At 42.1% G+C, this 27,938-nt stretch overlaps 1 protein-coding gene across 1 annotated transcript; it reads right to left on the minus strand.

Annotated features, from left to right (window-relative positions):
• dchs2 (dachsous cadherin-related 2) lies at positions 1-27,787 on the minus strand. Its single transcript, XM_030736523.1, has 20 exons — positions 25,758-27,787; positions 22,545-22,736; positions 22,183-22,414; positions 21,248-21,484; positions 17,821-18,843; positions 17,546-17,733; positions 16,615-16,714; positions 16,334-16,494; positions 15,331-16,174; positions 14,868-15,107; positions 12,470-12,604; positions 9,746-9,955; positions 8,017-8,877; positions 7,820-7,933; positions 7,027-7,238; positions 6,789-6,940; positions 5,912-6,042; positions 5,480-5,766; positions 5,130-5,271; positions 1-3,473 (listed from the first exon to the last, which is right to left on the minus strand). Exons 1-20 carry the CDS (start codon positions 27,501-27,503, stop codon positions 868-870), a joined length of 9,813 nt encoding a protein of 3,270 aa, XP_030592383.1. The 5' UTR covers positions 27,504-27,787; the 3' UTR covers positions 1-867.
• Between the last annotated feature and the right edge of the window lie 151 nt (positions 27,788-27,938).

The raw sequence follows: 27,938 nt of genomic DNA on the forward strand, positions 1-27,938 counted from the left end.
TACAATTCTCTGAAAATTATACATAAAGTGCTGTTTATTAACAGGGTGCCCACAGTTTACAGTCAGCACACACAGAAACAATCATGAAGATATTGTCATGAGAAAATTACAAGAATCTGGAACTGGTTTATGAATAGCAACAGCAAAAACAGCATAATCGTCTACTTTGAATCTGTACAAACTCTGTCAGTGAATCCCTAAACTGTATTGCTTCAACAGTATTAAAATAATATTAAATTAAGCCTTAGATTGAAGGAATAATATTTGTTCTTTTTTTCACTGGGATTTATTGGGAGAATATATGAACAAGAGAGGCAAAAAACAGGCCTGGATTTAAAATACCATTTTTATTATTCCAAGAAGATAGACATAGCTAACCACAGAAAAATATTGCCTTTCTTTGGTTATTAAAGTTAAATCAACCATGAAAAAGTTTCCATTTAGAAGCTGCGACCAACTGCAATAACAAAGTGTTTCATTTTCTGCTCATGTACATGTTTACAATAAAACATTCAGTAATTAATTGCTGACTATACCATCTGCTCTTTTTCAAATGTGTGCATAACAAGAATATAATGCAAGACAGACTTTAGTTCAGAGTTTTCCTGATATTAGTTTAGTATTATTATTGAAGTGAGTTATGAAGTCGCCCTCGATGGAAACGATTTCATTACCTTCCAAAGAATATTACTGCGTTGTATCACCCCTTTAAAACCATACAAATGGATGATGAGAGGATTATGGAAAGAAGTCCAGGAATATATCTGAATATCAATAAAATCAAAACCAAACTGTGCAGTATCCCCTAAAAAACCTCAGAACGTGAATCGCAGATGGAGCTGAATGTCACTTAATCAAAGTTCATGTCTACACCTGTATTTCTGCCTCTAAAAGGCTTGCGGTGAGGGGCCCAGAGTCAAGTCTGATCCCTCCAACTCCAGTGTCTGAGACAACTGGTGAGGCACTGGGGGTCCTAATAGTGAGAGAAGATAGTGATGGTGAGAAATTAGGTGTCATGGCTGAAGGGGTAAGTCCAGTATTCCTGGCTAGGGGGGAGTAAGCATATTTGCGGTAGGAGGATCTTCTGCCGAGGCTTGGCACGCGCCCCGGCTTTCGTGGAGGAACAGTCCTTATGCCCGGCTGAGCTACTCCTGTTATAAGAGGTGGTGGGTACATGAGACAGCTCGATTCTGCTGCTAAGTCCTCATGGCCGCCTTGAAGTTCCTCATCGGGGAGCATCCCAATATCAGTAAATACAGAGGCCAGAGTCTGGAAACGTGGTTCCCAGTCCAAAAGGTAGTCCCAGCAGTAGCTACCTTGCAACTCCTCGTCTAGAAACACCAGTGAGGAGAGAGAATCTGCAGAGGCTTGAGCTTCAGAAAGGGGGGCAAACCCTTTTATCCCCATGTTCTCCTGTAAATCTCTCATCCTGAGTATTCCAGGGAGTAATCCCTCACCTCCTCCCTCCTCTTTGAAATGATGGAGACTTTCTGTGCTGGCTATCCCTGAGACTAAACATTTATTGACTGATAGGATGTGCTCTGGTCCTACATCGATAGAATGATAAGACATATTATCCCCAGGTAAGGCAGAGTCTGGGATCTCTGTGGACTTCTGGGCGGATTCGTCTCTCTTACGGCAGGGGTACTCATTGATCCACTTGATCTCCCGGTCCTCAGCTGTCTCGCCTTCCGCTGATCCCCGGCCACTTGAGTCTGATGGATGGTATGGGTTTGAGATGTCCATCTTGGTCAACATGATGCTTGGCCGTGTAATCTCATGCAAAGATAGGGAACTTTGTGTTTGGTTATTACATCTAGTAAGTGAGCATGTGCCATGGTTTAAGTGTGCAGCGATGGCAGCGGTCTTTCTGATGGCTGCTTCTTTGATTTTACATCTGAGAACCAAGCCCACAAAAATGATAAGGAGAAAGAGAAGCATGATTAATGAAACAGTCAGACTGAGCATGTGAGTATCCAGGGGGACTCCAGTTAGTGCTTCCGCTGAGCTGGAGATATTGACGAAAACCAAGCAGGTTGTAGTCCTGGAGCCTAATCTGGGACTACCTGCAGAAACAACCAGTTCTACCATGTCCTTACTGGCACGGCTACCTGCTCTACGATACACAGGAGCAGTAACAAAGATGGCCCCAATTGTTCTGTTAATGGAGAAAAAAGGTGATGAATTCACAAGTGAGTACTCCACCAGCCCGTCCACACCGCCATCATGATCCATTGCCATCACATGACCGACTGCATCTCCAGGCTTGACGCTTTCTGGCAGGAGAAAATGATACTGCTTCTGGGTAAAGACCGGACTGAACTCATCCACTCCCTTGATATTCACTTGGACTCTCACTGTAGCAGCTTTGTCACCTTTATCTCTGGCCTCCACTACAAAACAGTACTCACTTTCTCGTTCATAGTCAAAGGTTTGTCTGGTGTGAATGTCGCCTGTCAGGGGATCGATAGCAAAGGCCTCCTTCCTCTCTGGGTTACCAATGCCATAGTCCATGAAGCAGGAGGACATAATAGAGTAGGTGAGCTGCCCATAAGGGCCTAAGTCATTGTCAACAGCATGGACAGAACATACGTGGGTAAATGCAGGGAGGTTTTCCAGCACAGTACAGTTAACTGTAGGGAACATGAAGTATGGGGTATTGTCATTCTCATCCACAACCGCGATGAAGACGACTGTGAAAGCAACTTTATGGTTTTCAGATGATTTGCCACCATCAGACGCTCTGATGGTGAGGATGTATTTTGAGTCTTTCTCATAGTCAAGAGAGTGGTTAACTACTAAAAGGCCAGACTGAGGGTCAAGCTTAAGGTGACCTTTGCTGTTCCCAGAAATGATGTCATACTGCACCAAACCATTGGTTCCTAGGTCAGGATCCTGGGCACTGACCTGGACCAGTTTGGTGCCTATTTGGCTGTTTTCACTTACTTGTGCGTGGTACTCTGTGCTGGAAAAGACAGGGACATTGTCATTGCAGTCTGTTACAGTCACCATGATGACAGCTGAGCTGTTCAGCGGAGGCGTTCCGCGATCAGACACGCTCACTGTCAGTGCGTAGCTCTCGGTGGTCTCACGGTCTAAAGTGTTGCAAAGAACAAGCTTTCCAACATTCTTTATCTGATTCTCAACTTGAACCATTTTCACTTCCAGACAGAATCTTTTCTCCTCATTTCCCCTGATGATGGTATAGTCCAAATAGGTATTTTCAGGGCTCCAGTCTTGGTCCTCTGCAGAAAGAGTCAGTAGGGTGGTGTCTAAAGGCGTGTCCTCTGGGACGGTGAGCGTGTAGATGTCCTGGTAAAACAAAGGTTCGTGATCGTTGGTGTCCAAAATCAGCACGTCTATGGAGGTGACAGTGGAGTGAACAGGATCTCCTCTATCTCTTGCTTCAACCAGAAGATGGATCAGGTTACTGTTTGTGATGGCCTTTAATGGCTTGTTGGTAAAAACAGACCCTGCAAAATAAAATATATTTCCATGAGCTGGCGAGTTTTCTTTAAAGGTCAGATTTTCCATTCCCGCACAGCATGTATGCAGTTCTCAATAACTGCAGCAGATTTAGTACTCAAAGTTCAAAGGTAAATTGAAACAACAGATTATTATTATGTTTTTGGCCTTTTGCAGCTTTATTCAATAGTGTACAGTGGAGAGAGACAGGAAACCAGGGGGAGAGAGATGGGGGAAGACATGCAGTAAATGGCCACAGGTCAGGACGCAAATCCGGGCCACCTGCACCTCCACACGGCATACATGATTGCCTGCTTATCCACTGAGCCACCCTGGTGCCCTGAAATGATGGATTCTTGATCTGTACATAAGCAGGCTGTGGTTTGTTGGCTGAAATGACAGCCGTATATTTTTGGTAGCTAGCTGCTTAATTTGATCAACGTCAGCTTGATGCATTACTTCCAGCATATAATCATAGGCTCAAGCTAAAGCCTATTAACATAAAGGTGAATATTCTACCAAAAAGCCATAATTGCTAGATGAGTATTCTTGTTTTTTCAATATAGGGATCTAACTATGTGACAGCAAATGTCAAATATTAGAAACTCCCAGTTATTGTGTATCTGTGATAGAAATAGATAGCTGCAGCAGGAACTTGATTTAGACTACAAAGCTCTAACAATAAGCTCTAAAATTGATTTCTGCAAGCATAAGGACAAAGCTAAAATTTCAGGTAGTAAAAAACATGATTCCAAATGCTGCAGAAAGACATGAGAAAACTTGTATTTTCATGACACCTAAATCTGGAAATAATCAAATATTTTGAGAACATATAACACAAGTAACAACAGAATTAAGTGGGAAAAATAGAATATTTGCTTCTCTTAAGATCAAAATCATGTGTCTGCTTGTATAACAACGTACTGAGAGTTAAATCAAAATTGCCCTGGCCATTAGACATAGCATTGCAACATTATTTCTGTGTATAAATTCCTAAATAAATTCCATGTGCAGACTGGAAGGGTAATTTTCTTGTTGAATGGCAACAAAGTGTCTGTTCATCCAATTTATTATTCCACTTCACTGCCACTTAAGTTTTTCTACAGGACGACTATATTCACTCTGAGGCTACTACTCTGAAACAGCCCAATTCCCTGTTTGTGGAAAAACAGAGATACACTGCTCCATGTAGTTTTGGATAATAAGTGCACAGCTTTCGGCAACATTGTTGCAAATTTCCATTAGTGCTTCTCACCACAAAATAGGGAAAATGCATTTCTCTGATATTAAATTTGGGGTTCTAACCTGGCAGAAGTACATAAATTACTCTTGAGTGAAAAAAAAACTGGCCAGAACTGAAGGGAGCCAGTCTGATTTCAACTTAGGGATCATCAAAAGGGAGATAATAACACAGGCATGGCTCATCCAAAGCACTCTCTCTCAATAACTTCTAATTGCCTTTTTTTCTCTCTTGTCCAAGAACCTCATTTGCACAAGACTTTAAAGATATATTTCCACATTGCTAAAATGCTACTGGCAGAAGAAAAAGTCCCAGTATCATTTCATGCGGTATCCTGAGCTGCTCCCAATCAGGCAAAGGCTTTCTCTGTGCCCATTGTTAAGGCATGCTATTTCCCCTTTTCATGAGTTGTACTGTTACTTACCATTGTCTGGCTGGATGTAAAAGCCTTGCAGTGGAGATGAAAGCAGTCTGTAGCTGATCTCGCCATTGAGTCCAGAATCTCTGTCGGTGGCTGACACCGACAAAACAAACGTGTCTGCTGAGACCAGCTCTGACAGCTCCACCTTCAAGAGAAAAACAATTATCAAATCACATCTGCGGAAAATGTTCTGGATCCATTCCAAAATGTATTGGGTTCTTACGCTTTCCACATCACACCTCCTTTCCTAACTTACATTCAATTAGGCCGGATAATTTTTGCATAATTTTGTGCCACATAATTAAACTTATGAATGCTTTCTACCTTTTGACTGATAAATCTTATATCTGCACCTGGTAGGAGTCCTGGGTGAAGACTGGGGCGTTATCATTGACATCTAGTACTTGAACTTTAACCTCTCCAGTGGTCTGGTGAATTGAGTCAGACGCCCAGACTGTCAGAGCGTACTCTGTCTGCTCTTCATAGTCCAGGGCTCGAGTCAGGGTAATGACACCTGTATAGCGGTCGATGGCAAAGGGGATATTGGTGCTACTGTTGTCTGAAAAGCTGTAGGTGATAATCGAGCTCAGGTCAACGTCGTTTGCAGTCACCTGGGTCACCATGTAACCTGCTGGCAGATCTAGGCAGAGAATAGCAGAGATTGTAGTTTTAACTGTAGTAAATCTGGATTTAAGTCCTGTTCTACAATACTGCAAGTATTAATCCACTGAAGACATTCATTAAAAGAAATGGAAGAACAGTGCAGTGACAGTGGTTAGGCTTACTCTCAGTTATAACTACAGGCTCCATGGGGGGAATGGTGGGGCTGTTGTCATTGATGTCTACCACTTGGACCCTAACGGTGGCGGTGCTGCTCAGTGGAGGATTCCCTCTATCTACTGCCTGTAGAACCAGCCTGTAATATAGGTAGTAAGGAAGGAAATTAGGAATTACAGTATATTGTATAGAAAATAACAACAACAATAAATAATAGAATTGAGTTTTAGATCAATTCTAGCTAAATTTAATCTATAATAATATAACAAGGTTTAAATGAGATAAATACAATCTCATATGAACAACAACACAAGACATATTACACTGATTCATTATTTACTAAGTTAACTAAGCACACCCCACAATTTAGCAGCTTATAGAACCACCTTTAGCAGTAATAACTTAAAGTAATAATTTTTTTGTACGTCTTTATCAGTCTCTCACATTGTTGTGGAGGAACCACCACCGTGCTTGACAGTTGGTATGAGGTGTTGGAGCATATCAGCACATGTTGATATTCTGTGTTTGGTTTTCTACAAACAAAGTGCTGTGCAGAAATCTCTTAGTTCATCTGAGGTTGTATTTATTTAATCTTAAGACCTGTTAAGGACCATGTTATTTTTATTATGCCCTGATATGTAAAATCCTAGAACTGAAACAGGGTTTGCTTTCTTTTTGTAAGGAAGGTTGTAAACTGTAAAATGCCAACAAAATAATTGTTGCCTTATGCCAGTTAAATGCTTTTACATTTACAAACAAGTGCAGTAGAAGAAACACATCACTCTAGGTGGAAAGGGGCTGCTGACTCCATTTCAGAAGTAGAATCAATTTTATGCATGCAATAAAGGTTTACTTAATATTATTTCTTGTGCAGTTGGAGCATACTTGTATGATGGAGTGATCTCACGGTCCAGTAAAACATTGGTAGCAAGGATGCCTCGTACAGAGTCCAAAATGAATGCTTCGTTAAGGTTACCGGATAAAATGGAGTATTCAAGCTGCCCATTCATGCCACTGTCAGCATCGGAGGCAAACACCTGTTGAAAACATGGGACACGGTTAGCATTAGTGGGATCATTTCATGCACTGCACATCAAAGAGGGCTTTAATACTGAGTGTTTACCTGCATGATGTAGGTGTTGTGCACTTGGCCCTCCCAGACAGCAGTTCTGTAGCTGCTGTGTTCAAACTGTGGTGCGTTATCATTGATGTCCAGCAGGTTTATGGAGACCCTGCAGTGAGCTGTCTGCAGCCCGCTGTCAGCCAGAACCACCAGCTGGATGTGGGGGTTCACCTCAAAGTCCAGAGAGTTATCTTTCTGCACTCGGATTTCACCTACACAAGAAGGCAACATGAAGGTAAAAACTGCACTCAAAAAACATCTTCGGGAGTACAGCTCAGTTAATATCAAGCCAATTTATTTTAAATGCGTGTCATAAATCCAAATCTTAATCAACATTTTATCTCATGCCCTACTTTGATCGGGGCCCTTTCCTCTTTGGCCTCTTTTCACCAATTAATGTGGAAAGTGGAAAGAAAAACACAACTTCTAATCTGTCAACAAAGGTGTCGACAGAAATACTTTTAGGTTCAAGTTTTTGTGGTGAACGTTCAGTCCAACATCAGTATGAGATCGTGTACTTGAGTCTGAGTGTGTCTGCATCATTACTTTATGCAGACATGAGTCAAAAAAAGGAATTTGGGGGGAAAATATGATCAAATCATACATCGTTTTGAAATACTTGTGCATTTAAAAAACAGAAGAACCAGAAAAGCTGGATCTTTTTTTAGGGGCTCCAAATGGTGGGATTAGAAGGTTTTACTTGTTAAAAAGCTTCGTTCTGGATACTCTTGCGGAAAGGAAAATACAATAATCGACCATTTGTGTTATTAACTTGAGCTCATATATTAATTACCCGTGTGACGGTTGATGGAGAAAACTTGGTTCTCGTTGCCACTAAATATGGTGTATGTTATTCTTTGTCTGCCGCTGCTTTGGTCGTTGGCCTCCACCTTCGCAATCCAAGTGCCTTGAGAAAGAAGAAGTGGAAAGATTAATGAGGTTTACAGCAGTATAAGTGAAAACAAGAGGAACAGAGGTGGTAAAACACACCGGCTCTGCTGTTCTCCTTGATACTGGCATTGTACACTTTGCTTGTGAACTGCAGTCCTTCATGTTCTCCCTTCAGATGGATAAAAACCAGGCAGGTAGAGGTCAGAGCAGGATGCCCTCTGTCTGAAACGACAACCTGCAACTTCCTCCCAGAGAAGCCTGCTCTCACTCGTCTTCTCAGTGAAATCTCTCCCGACTCGGTGTTGATGTCAAACAGATTCTCCTCGTCTGATAACATATAATGTATTGTCCCATTCTCACCCTGATCCCCGTCTGTTGCTATCACTGTGGTAACTATCTGGTTTGGCAGCGTCCTCATGGAAACCCATGCATTGAAGGGAGTATGCTCACAGACGGGCATGTTGTCATTCACATCTTCCACCTGTATGGCGACTGATGCCACAGAGCTCAGCGGTCCCTGAGTGCAGCCATCGGTAGCGACAGCTCTGAGGCTATATTGAGCTCTGCTCTCTCTATCCAGAGACCTGGTGGTGCGGATCACTCCTGTGAAGGCGTCGATTAAAAAAGCCCCTTGGCTATTATCCTCTGTCAGGGAGTAAGTCACATCCCCGTTAGACCCTTCATCAGGATCGAAGGCCGTTACACGCAGGACCTCAGCCCCTGCAGGTAGGCCCTCGCTGATGGAGGCCTGATAGCTCTTGCGGGTAAAGGAGGGGACGTTATCGTTCTGGTCCAGCAGCACTAGATGGAGCTGGGTGAAGGAGCTGAGTGGGGTAGGGCCGTAGTCGCGGGCCTCGATGGTGAGTGTGTAATTCTGCGTTTCCTCCCGGTCAAGGACCTGTGTGGTGCTGATGACTCCTGTGTGACTGTTGATGGTGAACCGACCTCTGTAGTCCTCACCTGTGGACCAATAGTGGAATGGAATTAAAGGAAGATTTAACTTTGGCCACTTCTGGTGACAATGCACTTAGAAAAATAACTTTTGATATCTTGTATCATAGATAATATTTACTACTTATTTCAAGACAAGCTGTCAGGTGGTCACCCATTTTGAATATTGCTTGTTTAGTTTATTTGAAGGTCAAAGCAAATTTGTGTGTCTACTTGAGCTGATGCTAATAATCTCTTCATGCAGAAAAATTTCAAATGCACATAATTACCTACCTACAATAGCTTAATGTTGAACCAAGAAGTCAGTAGATAAACTGCATCTACATTTACTACAGGCAATTTGTGCAAGTGTTTAATTGTGATGAAGTCTTTGTCTCTGATTTCTATTTTAAATACATTATATGAGCAAAAGTACTGGACCACCTTCACATTACACCTACAGGAGCTGCTCAGCTATGGAAACCCATGCTATGAAGCTCCCAGTGCACAGTGCTAATGCCAGAGGTTTGGAGCTCTGCAGTTAGTGAGCCAACAGAGTGTCAGCGACCCCGCTCTGTAACTTTGCATGAGTTGCCACTTTGTGGGAGCTGATAATGGGCTTGTTGCACTGGTGGCATCTTTACAGTACCACACTTGAATTCAGGGAGGTCTTTGGAACAGTCCATTCTTTCACAAATGTTTGTAGTCACACTGCATCATTAGGTGCTTAATTTTATACACCTGTGGCAATAGGACTGAAAACACTTCAATTCAAAGATTAAGAGGTGTAGCCAAATCTTGATCTCAACACTTACTGTTCATCTCTGAATGACAGCGTGAATTAGAGGTAAAAAGTTTCAAGTCGCTTGAAATATAGAACAAGATTTGAGTTCCTCACCAAGTATGGAGTAGTGAATGGTGCCATTTTCTCCATGATCTGGGTCAGAGGCCTGGGCAGTGTGGACGACCCCAGGAGGAAGGTTTTCCGGGAGGCTAATGCGGAAGGATGACTGCATGAACTCTGGGGGGTTGTCATTGTCATCCAGCACAGAGCAGAGTACCGTCGTTGTACTCGAGAGAGGCCGTGCGCTGCTGTCACGAGCCTGGACTGCAGACAGGAATCAAAAGGAAATGACACCTAGGCTTACGCATCAGTTTTTTCTTCACTGAAATCGTCAAATACTTGAAACCAACAGCAGTTATTATACAACACTTTAAAACAAGTGTCTAATGCTATTAGCACTGAATACAAAACGCAGCTATTGTAAACGAGTTTATGACCCAATGTCTTAATGTCCAAATGTCTCATTATAATAACCTTCCCTCTCTATACTGTACATATTATCAGTAACAGTCAATAGAAATTGCAGGGTTCTAACCAGGAAAAAATTTCAGCCCGGTGTGCATGTGTGTGTGTGGGGTAGGGCTAAGGTTAATTAGCATGCTAATTAGCTTTGGGCTTGTTCGAAGCAAGGTCCGGGTGATGCCGACACCCTGCCAGCACTCCTAGGTGGGCCCCATATGGAATAAGCAAGGGCAAACATTATGGGCCCCATAAGGTTTTGTCCGCGGTTTCCATGGTGGCCCTACAGGGGTTTGCCCAGATAGATTTTAACCGGCCCTGAATATGTGTTCATACGGACCCATACAGTCCATGCATGCATGGGCTATGCATGGACCCTGCATGGGCCTCATGTAAGTCAACCGTCTGGGTCCGAATGAACACATACTGTGGCCAGATTGGATGTTTAACAGCAGGAAAAACAATATAGATTTTATCAACAGCTTTTAACACAAGCTGAAGAGAACTTTTTTTACTTCTTTCCAAATCATTTACAGCCAGAGAAAATTGTCGCCACATATTTCAGCGTTTCCCATTAAGCCCTGTGAGATTTTGGTGCAGCTTCTAAACATTCAGGCCTTCCTGTTATTATATTTTATTATTGGGACTTAATTGTTCATTACACAGGCAACTGTACAAATATTATGATAAAACATCTGAAAGTATTTTTAATCACCAAATGCTGCTGAATAGGTTGCATGTAATTACTGCACTTACTCATGCGAGAGTGAAAGCAAACACTTGAAATGACAGAGGATGCAGCGGTGCAGTCAGCAGAGGTTAAATATACTGTAGCTCAGTCCTTTTAAAGTCTGATGTTTCCTTAACATAAATCAGTCTGCTGAATAATTTCGCCTTAATGCAGAAGGTCGACCTTGAATTCTTTATGACTTTTCCCGTGAAGCATGACAAAAGAGAGGCTACAGAATGAAAGATATTTGTATAACCCTTCAAATGGAGGATCTCGCACAATTATTGACATAAGTGTGTGGCTAAGCAAGGAATGTGTTATAAAAAAAATCTAATTCCTGTTTTTGTATCACTACTGTCACATTAGATGAGATGTCTTCAGAACCAGTTTTCCTCAAGATATCTTGATCATAACCATTAGTGATGCAATAACAGAGCAGGTCAGCATCTCCATACAGAGTGCCTTTCCTAGTGATCATATCTTCTGCCTGGGAGGCTGTAATTAAACATCCATCCATCCATCCAGCCAGCCAGCCAGCCAGCCAGCCATTCTCTTCCACTTATCCTGCTCAGGGTCAATTATACAAATTTTCATTGATCTTAAGTACCATGCAAAAGTCTTGAGCCACCCCTTAATTTGATATTTTCCATCTTGAACAAAACACAGTGGTGGCGGCTCTGTCATGGTTTTGGTGGTGTTGGGGATCTTAACACACAGGGAACACAGAAAAGTACCATCAGATTTTGATCTACCATGCAGTACCATCTGAAAACAGTCTGATTTCCAGTGGCTTTATTTTTCAGCATGACAATTTTCCCAAACACACTGCCAGTGCAGTAAAAGCATATCTGGATAGAAAAACAAACAATGGAGCACTATCAGTCATGGATTGGCCTCCCCAGAGCCTGGACCTCAACATTATTGGAGCAGTGTGGGATCATCTTGACAGAGGAACAGAACAAAAGGCAGTCAACACCCAAAGAAGAGCTTTGAATGTCCTCTTTAAAACTGGAGAACTATTCCTGAAACTGCTTAAAGAAATGACAAGAAAGCTGCCTCAGAGAGTTCAGGTTGAAGAATAAATGTGGTCATACCAAATACTGCCTTTCAAGCCCATTAGAATTTTGCAAACTTATATACTGTATTTCAGTGTATGTTTGCAGATGTGTCAACAAATCACTGCACGTATTTCCCATTTTCCTGAAAAATTTAAAGAAATGAGGGGTGGCTCAAGACTTTTGCACAGGGGTGTATGAGTGATTGGAGTGTTTGTCACTAGTTACAAAAATTAACAAGATTTCCTTTTACCACTTATGTTGCACCGTATTGCTCTGATTTATTACAGCAAAGCAAACATATTGGTGATCACTCATTTACTCAGCTGCTGAGCTAAATTCTGATACCTTGTGATATTAAATATGTGACTTTTACCGCATTATGTTGCACATCTGCTCATTATCCCTGGAGCTTATTAAGCCTCAAATTAGGTTTTCTAATTTTGTTAAGAGAGACATGTTTTATTTCTGGCAAGATAGGGAGCTGTTATTAAATGTTATTACTTAGTACTCACAGATGTTTGTGCGTCTTACCTCTGAGAGTAAAATACCGCTGCTGCTCTCTGTCCAGGTAGGAGGTGGTGGTAATCAGGCCGGTGTATGGGTTGATGCTGAAGAGCTCGTAGCCGGGACCCGGCAGCAGACTGTACCACACCACAGCATTCTCCTCTGAGGGAATGGACAGAGGAGGCTAATGTAAGCGCTGTGATGGACTTCAAAACAAATGCTCGGGCAAAAAAAAAAAAAGGAAAATTAAGGTCCTATTATTGGAGGGATTGACTAATAGGTCTCAGCTGGTGGGTTCTCTGGAAAGAAACAACAACCCAGATGATCAAATATCATATACTGAGTTACATTACATATATGCTCTACTATGGAGGCTACATGGTAGTTTTATTGGGCCAAGAAAAAACTTCCAATTCCAACTACTTCTAAAACAACACAGTGTATTTTTATGGTCTTTTCTCCAGCAAAACTGATAGTTGTAGTCTTGGAATCTATATCAATATCAGTCAGTCAGTTTCAGTTTAAGTCAGTTCATTTTTATTGCTGCTTCTGATTAAAGAAACGTACAGTTCACTTCAACTTTACACGCAAACTGTGGTCATGAATCATGGATCAGGAATCATGGGACATCTGCATGTCTTTTTGCTACTTTCTATGAAGCTTTATAAGCACATGACTGGATTACCCTACTTCTTTTATTTAATATTAATTTGCTGATTGGATTTAGTTTTTGCTTTTAGTTTGTTTGGTAGGTGTCGGAACTGCAAAACTCTGTCAGGTGTGTTTTCATAACTCTTTTGGTGTAAAATGACACACTTGTGTCTCTTGTGCAGAAACAACCAAAATAATTTCCACTCTGGACACCAACTAAAGTGTTCTATACGCTTCGATGAAAACACTGAAGTTTCAGCAAAGGCGTCCCAAAGCAAGCCTGACGCAGTGATTAAATCTTACCATCAAACCTCTTTGTAAGTAATCAAACTCTTCTTTTGAAAACAAAGGCAACACAGTTTTTCTTTAAAAAAAGAAATCCCTCCCAACATCCCAACTCTTGCTTAACAAAGTGAAATCCAGAAGGTCCTCGAAGTTTAGCTGTCACACTCATTCATGTTGCACATCTCCTGTGATTGACTCCAGCACATGGAAACTACATACAGAGATCATCACAGACACAAAACAACGGTCATCTCTGGTGAGAGTTTGCGGGAAAAAAAAACAAAAAAAAACACATGATAATCAAATAAGACTGGTGGAAGTGCAGGCCGAGCTGCCAGACGAGGCGATTCGAGGAGATGGATGAGAACACACAGCGCCTATTGGCACAGATGGCTTGGATTATGGAAATCATCATGAGAGAGGACCTTTCAGATCTCCCAGAGGAGCTGTCTGCTTGCTGTTCTTGGACAATTCTCACCCCCAAGAATGTTAGTTCACATTGAAACCCCTCCTTGTACAGGTCCCCCTGCCGCACGTCCTCCATCTCCAGTATTTAAAAATATTCCTAATGTCAACAGTGAGGAGACGAAACGGGATTTGGAAGGCCCTGTGCACGATGCGTTAAAATAAACAGGACTGATGTGTAGATTTGAGAATATGATTAAAGAGTCAGATGAATGAGATTCGGTGGGATGTACAATGAGCAGAGCATGTGAAACAGACATAAACTGAACAGTATATGAGGAAAAGGGCAGGGTGTGGTTTTAATTAAATTATTAATGGGGTAAACAAACAGCAGTGCTGAAGTTCATTATGGAAGCTCAGCTGCATTTTGTCACATGGAACTATGCTTTAAAAATGAATAATAAACATGGACTGTTGTACTTTCTCTTGCCAGAAAAAGTTGTAGTTTTGCTCTTTGGCTCTTATTTCATTTTGATGTATTCACCTTTTTCTGGTTAGTGGACCAGTGGTTTTCAGCTTCATGGACACAGGCTAGTGCTGCCATCTAGGTACCTCTGACGTATACTGCCATTTCCACTTCAACAGCAGGACTATTTCATGCTATTAAATGCATAAATGTATATTTGGAAAATTACTGTATTTGACAAAAGCTAACAAATGCATTGTGAGAAAAAATACATTCAAACTTCACCAGATTTAATCAGTGAACTGAGTTTGCACAGTTGTCATAGACTTTGTTCAGTTATCAAAGCCAAAGCTAACGGTGAACCTTCTAAAATGTTTTTGAGATAGACAATAATAAGCTTTCACGCTCAGCAGATTGACTTTTTCTCTCATATATATACTGCTATTATACATCTTGTGTGACAGTAAAATTCCTATCTTTAATTTTTATGGGTTGGTTGGACAAAACATGTATAGGATCTTTCTTTCTTTCTTTCTTCATTGTAACTTTCCCATTTTAACTATTACTTGATGATATAACCACTGATTTATTACCAATCAAGCAGCTAATAATTATTACCTGAATCCTCATCAGTGGCAGAGACCCTGATCACTGGCTCTCCAGGGTCTCTGTTCTCTGCCACAATGGCGGCGTAGATGGTCTGACTGAACACAGGTGCCTGGTCATTCACATCCACGACCTCCACTGTCAGAGTCTGGGTGGAGGAGAGTGAGGGGAGGCCATGGTCCACCGCACGAACGGTTAGACGGTGGAAACGTTCTGTCTCATAATCCAGCGGGGCAGAGAGAAGCAAGAGGCCTGAAAAAGAAGGAAGAAAATCAAAGAAGAAGAATGAACTGGCAAATTTAAAAGTAATATGTTTGATGTTTTAATTCACTTAGTTAATAAGAGTGAATCATTAGGGCTTCTTGTAGTTCTGATATGTGTCTGATGTGTCCAGTGAGTTTTTGTTAGGATACATTTTTTAAGCAAAATCTCATTTAGAACAAATTTTATTTCCACTGTGCAAAAATCACAATACCTGTTTTCTCCTCCAGTGTGAACAAGCCTTTCGTGTTTCCAGAAATAATAGAGAAGGACGCAACCCCATTTTCACCTTGATCTCCATCTATGACCACAAAATGATGCAGCAAACTCCCCACTTCTGCGTCCTCCATCACCTGAGCTGTGTCCGCTGATACAAACACCGGTCGGTTATCATTCGCATCCAACAGGAAGACCTGAGCTGTCACCGACGTCTGTTTACGCTCATTCTGCTCCTTTGCCTGATCTGTGGCTGTTACAGTGAAGGCAAAGCTGGGGGTGCTCTCACGGTCTAGAGGTGCTGCTACAGTCAGGCTCCCCGTGTAAGGGTCGATCTGAAAGGGGAAGCGTGATGGTGACCCGCTGACTTCAGGGTCAAAGGTGAGCGTATAGCGGAGGGCGCTGTTTGCAAAGGTCCCATCAGCGTCTCTGGCATGAAAAGCAAATGCCAGAGATCCAGCTGCAGCGTCCTCCCTCAGACCAAACATCACCAGTTTATCAGGGAACCAGGGTGTGTGGTCGTTTACATCCTCCACTATTACACTGACCAGAACGGACACGTTCACAACGGGAATGAGGCTGGCATCCTCAGCACGAACCATGAGGAAGTACTGCATGGCAGCCTCGTAATCCAGCGGCTGGTTGATATATATGTCACCAGAGGAGCTGTCAATGCCAAAGTGAATGCTCCCGTCACCTTCAGTGATGGAATAGTGAAATCTCCCTTTATCCGAAACACCTGCGGAGCCAATAACAGTTGCAGGCTCCGTGTCCTCCCTGACGAAAAAACGTCTCACAATTTGGTGGTTGGAGCGGCCATACGGATCTTCTAATCCATGAATCTGAAAAGCACAGAAACAGAACAAAGCTTTAGTCTGCTGCAAAATTAAAACAGATCAAAACAGAAGCAAGAAAAGATCAGGCAAAATATCAACTAGTGTGTCACTCTTCCAAAAGGTGTGGCCCCAACTGTAGCAGGAATAGTGGACGACCGCTGGTACCTGTACATGAATGACTGCAGTATCCTCCTGAGATACGACTCCACTGTCCCTGGCAGTTACTTTCAGGGTGTAGTATGGTTTTGCATTTTGGCTGAACAGCTCTGTTGTTCTGATGTCTCCAGTTTTACTGTCAATCTCAAAGTGCTCCAGATCGTCATCTTCTAAATCAGCCGAAAAGAGATCCGAACAGAGTGGTGATTAATAAATGGTGATTAAATGCTACCAAATCTGCATAATCTGTATCCCAGTCTGGAAAGTCATGACACATTTTTACAGCTCACCTGTAACAAGCCAATGGATAACCGTTCCATTCTCTCCTGCATCCAAGTCTTTGGCAAACATGTTTGTGACCAAGGATCCTGTTTGTAGACCAGCCCATATCTGAGAGATATAAAGAGAATGTGTAGAGTGCATAAATAAGTATGAGAACATAACAACCCATACACTAAAGATATACTGCAAAACTATGATTTTTGAAACTGAATCTAATATATGACACTAAGTCTATGTTTGTCTTGTGATGTTTTATGTCATTTCATTATCAAACGTAGATCCCACAGAACCCGCAGAAATAACACCATCCAATGGAAACACTTTTTAAGTGTTGCTATAATAGTTGTTTGGTTCATTTATTCTTAGTACATATATAGTTTTATGTTCACAGTAGATTAATGCTTAAAGTAATTTGTTAATTTATAATAAGTATACTTGATGTATTTTTTCAGTTACCAACTGCTGGTTACCTGGTACTTAACTGATATGGATAAGAAGATGTACCTGTGTGCCAAATTTGGTTGCTTAACCCTACAACACCGAGCGATCGCCGCTGATAGACCTGTTACCTGTGTAACAGCTGGTTAACAATTTTATGTCTCACAGCTGAGACATCTGATCAAACACGTTGCATTACTGTAATTACGCGGCCGTTTGTCCCGTTAGACAAATTCAAACGGTGTGGATGCGTTTTTTGAGCTTCATTGCTAAAGTGACAGAGTTGTGTTTCCTGATGCATAAAAAGACAACAATACAAAGCTTTTTAACTGAATATAACAGAAAGATAATTGAGAACAATAAAACACTCAGAGCTATATATTTCAGAGAAACTTTCCTGTTTGGATTGCAGCTGTGACTGTAATTTACTAAAACGTATGTAATGTAAGGGAGAAAGGTAGGTCACACGTCCTGACGCCAAAAATGAGGCATAATTCTTACCTGCACATTCAGCTCTTTGCTGGCTGGCAGGTGTGTGAACTGTGGAGCATTGTCATTGATGTCAGTGATCAGGATGTGAACGGTAGTGGTGGCATTGAGACGAGGGTGACCCTGGTCTGTCACCATCACCTTCAGATTGTGCTGGCTGTGCTGCTCCCGGTCTAGTGCCACCCAGTTGATGATTTCACCTGGAAGGAGATGAATAAAGGTTAACATTAAAGGTGCTCCATGAAGCACGGGATAATTTCAAGATGGTGTTATTGATGCGTTTTTACCTGTTTTAGCATTGATGCGGAAGAATTTCCCATCTGAGAGCAGGAGGTAGGACAGCTGGCTGTTTTTCCCAGAATCCTTATCTATAGCCTTGACGGTTCCCACCAGACCTTGTGGTGATGACCCTTCTGACACAGTGAAGTAGTAAACCTCACTGCTGAACACCGGGGCATTGTCATTGATGTCCAGAACCAGCACCGTCACTGTGGCCGTAGCCGTGCTGTTTGACAGTGAAGCCTCTTTGGCCAACACTCGAAAATGATATTTGGACTCTGTCTCATAGTCGAGGTTGGCTGAGAGATACAACCATCCGGTCTTCGGGTGAATTCGAAACGGAACCGGAGGGAAGCCAGCTTCTCCTTCCAAAGAGTAAGTGATGCCCGAGTTTGATATGTGGGCTCCTCGGATCCGGTGAGCCCTCACTTGGATGACCCTAGTGTCTTTTCTGTAGCCCTCCCCTATCTCCACTTGGTAGACCAAAGTCTCAAATGCTAGACTCTCTTCTGCAGCTGTGCGGTCAATGTTTATTGAGAGGGTCAGCGTGGAGCTCAGAGGAGGTTCCCCTTCATCTTTCGCCACAATCTCCAGATTGTAAATCTGCTGATGATCCGCCTGTAAACTCTGATTTAGTGTAACTGTGCCGAGGTTGTGGTCAACAAAAAACATACCATTTTTCCTACTTTTCAGGTAATATTGCACCCTGCCATTGGAACCACTGTCATAGTCATGTGCATGAGCAATGAACAACACGGTTCCCGGTCGAGTGCTTTGTGACACTGTGATGGTGTCACCATGTTTGGGGAAGACGGGGGCATTATCATTAACGTCAGCTATAGTGATGTTGACCTGGGTGGTGCTGTAAACAGGAGAGGCGTCAGTGTAGGACTGAAGAACCAGGAGGGCGTACGGCTGAGACTCGTGATCCAGAGGTTTGAGGTTAGTGATCAGACCTGACTTTGGATGAACGGAGAACAAACTCTGAGGGTCTCCAGAAGAGATTCGATAAGATACAGATGCCATGGAACCTGTAAATAAACAGATTTTTTTAACTGAAACACAAACTGTAAGCATTTAAAGATCTCACATAAATTAGATATTTATATGTGGTGATTCTCCACTTTGTCCCCGTCTGTCCAAAAGCCATTGTTCCAGAAGTCTTGTGGCTTGGTCAGATGTAAGTTGGCAAATGACAGCTGTGCTGTTCTTTTTAGAGAGAAGAAGCTTTTTCCTCCAATCCATCCAAACATGCCATACTTGTTCAGTCTTTTTCTAATTGTACTGTTCTGAACTTTAAGATCTAACATGCTAACACACTAGTCACTAATTGTGTCTTTTTTTGTAATCCCCTCCAACAGCATACGGTGGTTACATTTCTTGGCATTTCTTTGTTCTTTTTTGTTTGTTTTGTCACTAATTAAGTTAGAATGTTCATTAAAAGGTAACAAGAAGCATTACTACACCAGCAAATTTACAAATAAGTGCAGTGGTGCGGTATTAAATTCTTATTTTGCAGTCCAACCTAGTCAGGTTTTACCATACGCCCCGAACCAGTCAAAATGTCAATTGTGAAACAAGAGAAAAATCCCATCTAAATAATAAAAGTAACATGTGGCCTCCTTAGGTTCATATATCATGTAATTACTTCATAGTTCAAGAGTAACAACAACTTCCTCACTGTGTAGCCTCAGTGTGACATAAATCAAGCAGAGAAACATGCTGTAATCTATTTTACTTGTAACACACACACACACACACACACACACACACACACACACACACACACACACACACACACACACACACACACACACACACACACACACACACACACACACAGACACTTTAAGTAATTACAGCACAGGTCAGAAGATCCCATTAATCCCCTCCAAGTGTTTGTTGTGCTTCAACTGTAACTACAAACTCCTAAAACAAGCAGGGGGCTTAATGGTGCTCGACCCCCGTCAAACAGGCCCAATTCTCCTGTTTCAAGCTGAAGTGTTAATCTGTTAAGTGATTAGACAGCCTTAAACGACTGTCTACTGCTGTAGAGGTGTTTAGCTGTTGAAGGGACTCGGTGAAGTAACAGGAATATGAGCAGATAATTGTTCAAAACGATCTACAGAGAGGTTTTTATTACACAGAAATCACAAATGATGTCAACACTTCTATTATTTAAACTGTTGCCCACCATTACCTCCTATTATATTTAACAGAAAGCTCCTCCAAAATATATTTATAATAACAAGGAAACAGCAGGGTGTGTAGATCTGTAACAGGATCGCATCTGATAGAGACGGTATATTGCACAGCTCTCTTTGACTCTTTATTATCTGTCATGTTTTCATGAGACTCAAAGGGATTAAAGATTAAACTTTAGCCGCTTCGCGTCTGAAAGGAGATTTAAGCAACAACAGTTATCGCTCAACTGTGTCAGGACAAATCCTGCTTTAATAACGCCTTTGTGGAACGGCCACCTATTCTGAATCTTAAGTTTCAAGATTCAGATGTTTGCTTTTCTTGTTCAGCTTATCATTCAGTTCAAAGTTTATGAATCACCTGACCGCAATTTCTTTTTGAGCGGTGGGAGAAAACCAGGGAGAGAACAAACTGATTTTCAGACTCCTGCTTACAGTGAAACACAAAAGTAAAATGTAAGTGATTGCAGCAGGGCGATCCAGAGCAGCAACAGCCTGATGACTTTATTATGGCTTTAACATGCAACCTGTTCTTTTTGTTTGCACTCCTGATTAATGTATGCAGTATATCATGTTATTAAATCTTTAAATACAAATAATACACTAAAAGTACTCTGTTCTTATCACTGATTCAGCTACTGTTCTCACAGAAAACTGAGGCTCGCTTCACTTTTTCTGCACTGCTGTCATCTGGGATCTGCTTTAAACTAATTTGCTCTCTTAAGGACATTATCAGGTCAAAGGGAAGTTTCATAAATTCCTTCTTAGATTTTGAAAGTGTTATTTTGGTTTTGTTTTTGTCAGTTTTAAAACGGATGCTTTACTTTGTGGAACTTATTCTTATCTTGAGTGTGTGAAGCTTTCAGATTCTTTGTATAGAGTTTAATTTGAATGATAAATTACACTATATGAACAAAAAGACTGGGCCACACCTCTCAGGTATTTTCGGTCCCATTGTCATGGTACTGTATAATTGTATTGTACGGTAATTGCATAAATTCAAACACCTAGGTCCTGTAGGTGTAATGTGTAGATGGCCCAGTGCTTTTGCCCATATAGTACATGTTGTGTCCTCCAGAGTAACTCAAGTCTTGTTTCTGGACCTCAGCGGTTATGTTTCTCACCTTGCTGCAGTCATGACAATCTGATTACTATCACTGAAATCAACCTTGACCTCTCACCCAGCTGCAATAACTGCAGCTTGGACAGTAAGGAGGAGATTATGCACATTTACCTGTTGGGTTGATGGCCTCCACTGTCCCCACAGATGTCCCTGGCGGTGCGTCCTCAGGCACTGTAAAAGTGTAACGTGACCTCTGGAACACAGCTGGAGCCTGAGCACTACGCAAAACATTGATTGTGACCTCTGCGGGTCTGGCTGAGATCAAGCCTCCTCCGTCCTGTGCTGTTATGGAGAGCTTTACATTGCCTGTGCCCAGGTGAGTCAGAGTGGAGGTAAGGAGGAGCATTCCTACAGAGAGAAAAGTAAGTTCAAGTCAGGTTTGTTTCATTAGACTTCAGTCAGTCGAGCTTTCGTTGATCTTCATTTAAAAGATTTGAGACTGCTCATTTTGTTGATTGAATGACAATAAAAGAAATCAAGCAAGTTCCTTTCTGCTTTCTGAATGCTCATTTTCATAGTTTCAAATCACAGCAGGATGAATTTTTTTTGGCTTTTTGAATCTTGGTCAACATAAAAAAAACCCCAAAACACTGCAGACAGAGCAACATCAGCTTGAGTGTTTTTTCCCATAATTTACCCATGTTATATTTTATTTGGTGTTAAATTTTGGCTGCGCACAAATCTTATCTTACTCTCGGCCACATGGGGATCTGAGGCTTTTGGGGCTTTCTGCACCACCCCTGCTGAGCTGTGACACTGGCAATCATTTCATGGGGACTTACACAAAGTAAGTAGCTGTTTATCCCTGAATAATGGAGGCTGCCAGTCACACGGGTTACTTAAAGACTACTGATTGGATCAATGTGCCAAATCAAGTCAGAGAGGTCTGATGTTTAAAACCTCCAAAACACTACTCTTCACCAACACTGAAAACAAAGCCTTTTTTTCCTTTCAGGAAAAGCAGCAGCTGGTTTACTGAAAGCCGTCCCCACACACTTGTGTTGTAGACTAGAACAGAAAGTGTCTGCACATCTTTACACCGCTACCTGTTTGTTTATCCAGTGCGAACAAACTGGACATGTCGCCAGGAAGGATGCCATAGGTAACCTGTCCGAACCTGCCCGAATCTCGGTCAGTAGCAATAACGCTGACGATTTCTGTGCCAGGCTGTGCGTGGCTGCTGATGCTCACGGTATACTCTTCAGGGTTGAAGACTGGACTGTTGTCATTCAAGTCTTCTATTTCAATGTGTACGTAGGTTTGAGCACTCAGGCCTCCCTGAGAAAGACAGAATTTTATTAGGAACCAGAATTCAGAGACAAAATTTAAGAGCTGTAGTTTTTTTTTTTTTTATTAAATCCAACATGTCAGATCTGTGTGTCTGTTTTTTATCCAAAAGCCCACTCACTGGATCCTCAGCTTTGATCAGAATGTCGTGGACCGTGTGTCCCGTATCTCGATCAATATCCTGGGAGACACACAGTTCACCTGTGTGTGGGTTTATTTTGAAGAGGGGATGTGTGGCCTGTTTGTCAAAGCCATCACACAGAGAGTAGAGCAGAGTCCCAAACTCAGGGCTGTCTGCATCTGTGGCAGTGACCTGAAAAGAGGAGAAATACAGACATGAAGATGTGAGGTGCAAAAATAAAAATACACACTACGTGTGTGTGTGTGTGTGTGTGTGTGTGTGTGTGTGTGGGTGAGAGAGAGAGAGAGAGAGAGAGAGAGAGCACTGTAATTTTTTTCATGAATTCATACATGAGCAAAAAAAAAGCATGAAATAATTCATTAATCTCATGAACTATTGGGAAGGTCCAGACATGAAATGAATCACAGGCATGCCTTCATTCAAGAGTAATGCATTTATTAATCGGTTATAGTGGAGAATCTTAGAGAATCATAATTATGTTCTAATTATCTAAGATTAATTTCTTCACGGCTTTAACAGGTAGGTTCCCATTCAAGTAAAGTGGTGACCCGATCCTTCATTATAACAGTAATAAGCAGTAATGTGTTACGAGAAGCAGCATTAATGGAATCGGTCGCAATGCTGAAAACTGAAAAAACGGGTTTGATAAAAACATAAATAACAAAGACAAATACTTCTGATAAAAGTCCACAGATAGATTATTTTGTTTAGGTGAACTTACTTCTTAGTAACAATAAATTATACACCTGAAGCTGCTACACAAGTTTACCTGAACATATCCAAAGATGACCCTGGTGATGAAGTGAGGAAGAACTTATCTTTGATTAATGATAATTGACTGATTACAACACACATTCACCATCGTCGCTGCCTCGTTTTTACTTGGTCCCAAGAACTTTGGTCTTGACTATGAACAGACATGAACGTGAACAATAACTGCATTAATCAAAGTTCATGAGATACTGTTAATTCATGTACCTTATCTTATTACGCTTGTGTACACATAAGTGCATAAATGAATGCTAATAAAGGAATTTCCTGAAAAAAACAAAGCGTGGTCCATTTTGCAAAGGAGCTGTTTTTTTTTTTTTGTTTTTTTTTCTTGATATAAAAACGTTTAGTCAACTGATGCTGTTATATACCCTGATAAACTGAGCCACTTTAACATCATATTTGTTGTACTTGGTTTTTTTGTATTAGATTTTTGTAATTATTGCTATTGTTTTATTTTGCTTTGTTGAATTTGAGATACTTTACATTGTAAAGCCACTTTAATTTATTATATTAAACTTAATTATCTGATATTTTATTGAAATGTTCACTTATATTTTTTTACTTTTAACTTCTGTTTTAAATTATTGTGTAATGCATTGTAGTCAGCTTTTCACATAACATGCTACTGTACCACACACACACACACACACACACACACACAAACACACACACACACACACACACACACACACACACAAATATACATATACATATAAAGAACTTTTGAGTGCTCAATGAAGCGCTCCTAATCAAATAATTATTTCATAAATAATCTGGTTTTGGTATTTTTCAGTATTTCATGTAGAATTTATAAAACTATTCCACATAATCAGGAGTTCCATAGTGCAGTAACTGTCAGCTTTTAGATTACACTTTGTAGTAACTGTGAATCATAATACTTATCTTCCTTTGTCAGTGAAAGTCAACATAATAAAAGCATAAAAAAAAAATCGCCACGATCAAAGGGCGAGGACCATCACTGCAGCGGAAACATGCAGAAACACGCCTCATATCCTACAACGCTCCTTTCATGTCTCACTGCGACCGTGACTGAAAACATGTTTCACAGATAGCGCGCTGACTTTACAGTCACTAAGATGATATCACCTCCCAGTTTGTGACCTCTGATCAAAGGAAGTTTAAAGACACGGGTCAAGGTCCGAACAGTCACGCAAACCCAATCAATTTCAGAGGCTTACTTCGAAGAATGCAGCGCATGCATGAGCTGTGCTCGCAGAGGAGGGTTTGTCATTTGTTTCCTTATAACTGACCTGCCAGTTAATCCTATTACTTCTTCACCTGCTGGTTCTCACGTTTGTTTTGGATGTCGTCTTCACTTTTCTGAAGACAGCTGAGGTGTAGCTAAAGCTCTACAGCCCGTTCGCTTTTAGTCCCCAGATAAACATTAAATATCACATATGTATACAGAAATTGTGCTGTTAAATAAGCATTCCTTTGTAATGGCTGCTGGAGTGTCGTACCAGGCAGCACATCTGTCATACTACGGCCACAGTGCTGAGCTGGAAACGGTGCATGCTGAGTGTCTTTAGGATGAACACTGATGCCTTTGTGCAAACAGACTGAAGGCTACTTTTGTCTTATAAGACATAAGAGAGACACAGCAAGAGAGCACGAGATGCTGGACGTCTACTGTGAAGCCTTCAGAAACCACACAAATATCTTTTTTTTTGTAAATCCGAGTTAGCTGATATCTAACTGAAATGAGTTTCAGGTCAAGTGACACGCTTCACTGGTCTGTGTGTGTGACCCTGAAAAATAATGCAAGTGATTTCATATGAAGACCCATCCTGTGAATAACAGGATGCCGACCTCAGTCTTATGGGATGGTTTAATTTAACTATTGGGATGAATTAGATTAATCTACCCAGATGACCTAAGTCAGTTAATAACTGTCAGCTCTCAAAAATTAGAAAATATTATATTTCTTGCCTTGCAGATAAGCTTTGAGATTTCTGTATACACCCTGACTCAGTATCATTGTAATCTTGTGGATCTCCTAGCATGGAAAATCTAATTTTAACCATTCAGCCACAATAATGTGTAGTTCTTCTGGATAAGACATAAAAATCATTGCTGAAGTTTTGCATTTGGACTCCTACTAACCTCTAAAATTAAATTCTGATCACTTATTTTAAAGTTGATGCATCATGGTAGCATTAAAGTTTAAAGACTGAACTAATAATTGACTCTCTCCACATCGCCTGTCAGCAAACTACTACATAGTATTGTAGTTTCTATTAAACACATTTGCTCATATTTGCGCAGATCACTTCACATTTAGAAGTTGCACATATCTAAATGAGGACAAACAAATCCAAACTGACTGACGATAAGGGCGCATGAGAATAAATGACTTTTGTAGTGTCACCCCTTTAAGCTGAATATCCTCCAACGTACTTGTAAAAAGCAGCTTCCAACATCACTCTGCTCTAGTATGGACACGTTATACAGCTGCTGCTCGAACACTGGCTCGTTGTCGTTGACGTCTTCCACGAGCACCGTGACTGTCGCTGTGGATGACAGAGCCGGGTCCCCTCCATCCACTGCCACCACCAGGAACCATATCTCCATCTGTGTCTCTCTGTCCAGAGCTGCAGCTGTGGAGACCAGGCCTGACTCTGGGTCGATGTTGATCAGGCTGTCCTGGTTGGACTTCAGAATGGAGTATTTAACTTCTGAGTTTGCACCCTCGTCTGCGTCTCGAGCTTGAAACTGGATGAGGGAACTCCCCTGAGGAGCATCCTCAGAAATGCTTATGAGATACGCATCCTTCTCAAAGACTGGGTGACAGTCGTTCATGTCAGACACCTTCAGGAGGAAGGCCATCTCACTGCTGAGGGGAGGGCTTCCAAAATCTGATGCCTGCACCTTTAGTTCATACAAATCCTTCTCCTCCCTGTCTAGCTCAGAGTTAACACACAACGCATACAGAAAATCATCTGTCTGCTTCAGGGTGAACTTCCCATCACCTCCCTCGAGCGTGACAGTGATCCTCTCTGCCTCCAGGTCAGGGTCTGACACTGAAATCCGGGCTACATAGTCCCCGACTGCCGCTGACTCTGACACCACTGCATCTCCTGTGTCACTGAGAAACAGCACACTGATAGTGGGACTGTTATCATTGATATTAAGCACTTTGACACCCACAAAAGTGCTGCTGTACTCAGGCTGAGCCCCGTTGTCTCTCGCGCTGATGATCAACTCATGAAAAGCTTGAGTCTCGAAATCAAGCTGCTTGTTGAGATAGACCACCCCTGTGGTTTCATTGATAGAGAAAACTTCGTTTGGGTCACTCTGCCTCCTGTTGATCTCATAGGTGAGTCTTCCATTCTCACCCAGGTCAAAGTCAGTGGCCTGCACCTGACACACAGCAGACATGATGGGAGCATCCTCGCGCACCGAGGTGTGATATTCAGTCTGGTTGAACACAGGCGGGTTGTCATTCTCATCCAGGACATGGACGTTCACCTGAAGAGTCCCTGTCCTGGCTGGGATCCCCCCATCAAAGGCCTCTATTGTCAGCGTGTACAAGTCCTGTGTTTCTCTGTCCAGTTTACTGTTTAGAACCAGATCCAGGCTGAAGTGGTTCTCAGATCCACCACGATAACTCAAGTGGAATAAGTCACCCACCTCACTCTCTGTGATCCTGTATCCCTGAGTACCAAACTCCCCTTCATCCCGGTCTGTAGCACCTTCAATCTGAAACCGACTCCCCGGTGGGCTTAATTCTGATATTTCCAGCTCAAGCTCCTCTGAAGGAAACACGGGAGAATGGTCGTTCACGTCTTTCACCTCTATTGTCACTTTTATCATCTCACCTGTGAGAGTGGCCGCCACAAATTCATACTTATCTCTGCTCTCTCTGTCCAGGACCACAGCCGTGGAGATGATGCCCGTGTCCGCGTCTATTTCCAAATCCCTGAACACATACGAGTCTCTGCTTTCTGAGATGAAGAACCCGGTGCTTGGTCTGCTTAAGCCCGCACCCAGATCTCCAACGACAGTTCTGGCCGGCAGACCCTCCTTAACAGACAGCGTCAGGTTGAAGAACTGCCCCAGCGACTGCGCGAAAAGCAGCGACAGGACGAGCGACTGAAGGAACGAAGCTGAGGCATCCTTGCACCCCATTCCTCCTTTACGCATGGCTTTGAGCTCTTGGTTTGTGGAGGTCGATGCTGGGCAACATATTTCCCATTTAAAGTCCCCAATCACGTTTCAGCGCACTTTTCCAAACCAAAACGGGTGAACATTTTACGCGCAGGGCGGCAGCGAGCGCTCATTCTCCTTTACAGTATTTCAATAACTTGTTGCGTGATGCTGTACGCAAGAAATTCAACCATGTTACAGCGCAAATCCCCCTTTGGCTCCTTCACATAACACGACACCTCTGTCTGGCACCAAGGGACCAACTGTGCGCTGCGAACACTCCTCCTGGCAGGCGGCGCGTCCCACGCTGATCGGCTCCATCTGTGGCCCTGATTGCTTAAGATTTAATTAGGCCGAGAGATTACCTTCAGTGCCACTTACAGACAGGTGGCCTAGTATATCTGACCTGTAGAGGAACGTAAAAGCGAGGTG

This window comes from Archocentrus centrarchus, chromosome 1 (genome assembly GCF_007364275.1).
Source record: "Archocentrus centrarchus isolate MPI-CPG fArcCen1 chromosome 1, fArcCen1, whole genome shotgun sequence".
NCBI classification, from domain to species: Eukaryota; Metazoa; Chordata; class Actinopteri; order Cichliformes; family Cichlidae; genus Archocentrus; species Archocentrus centrarchus.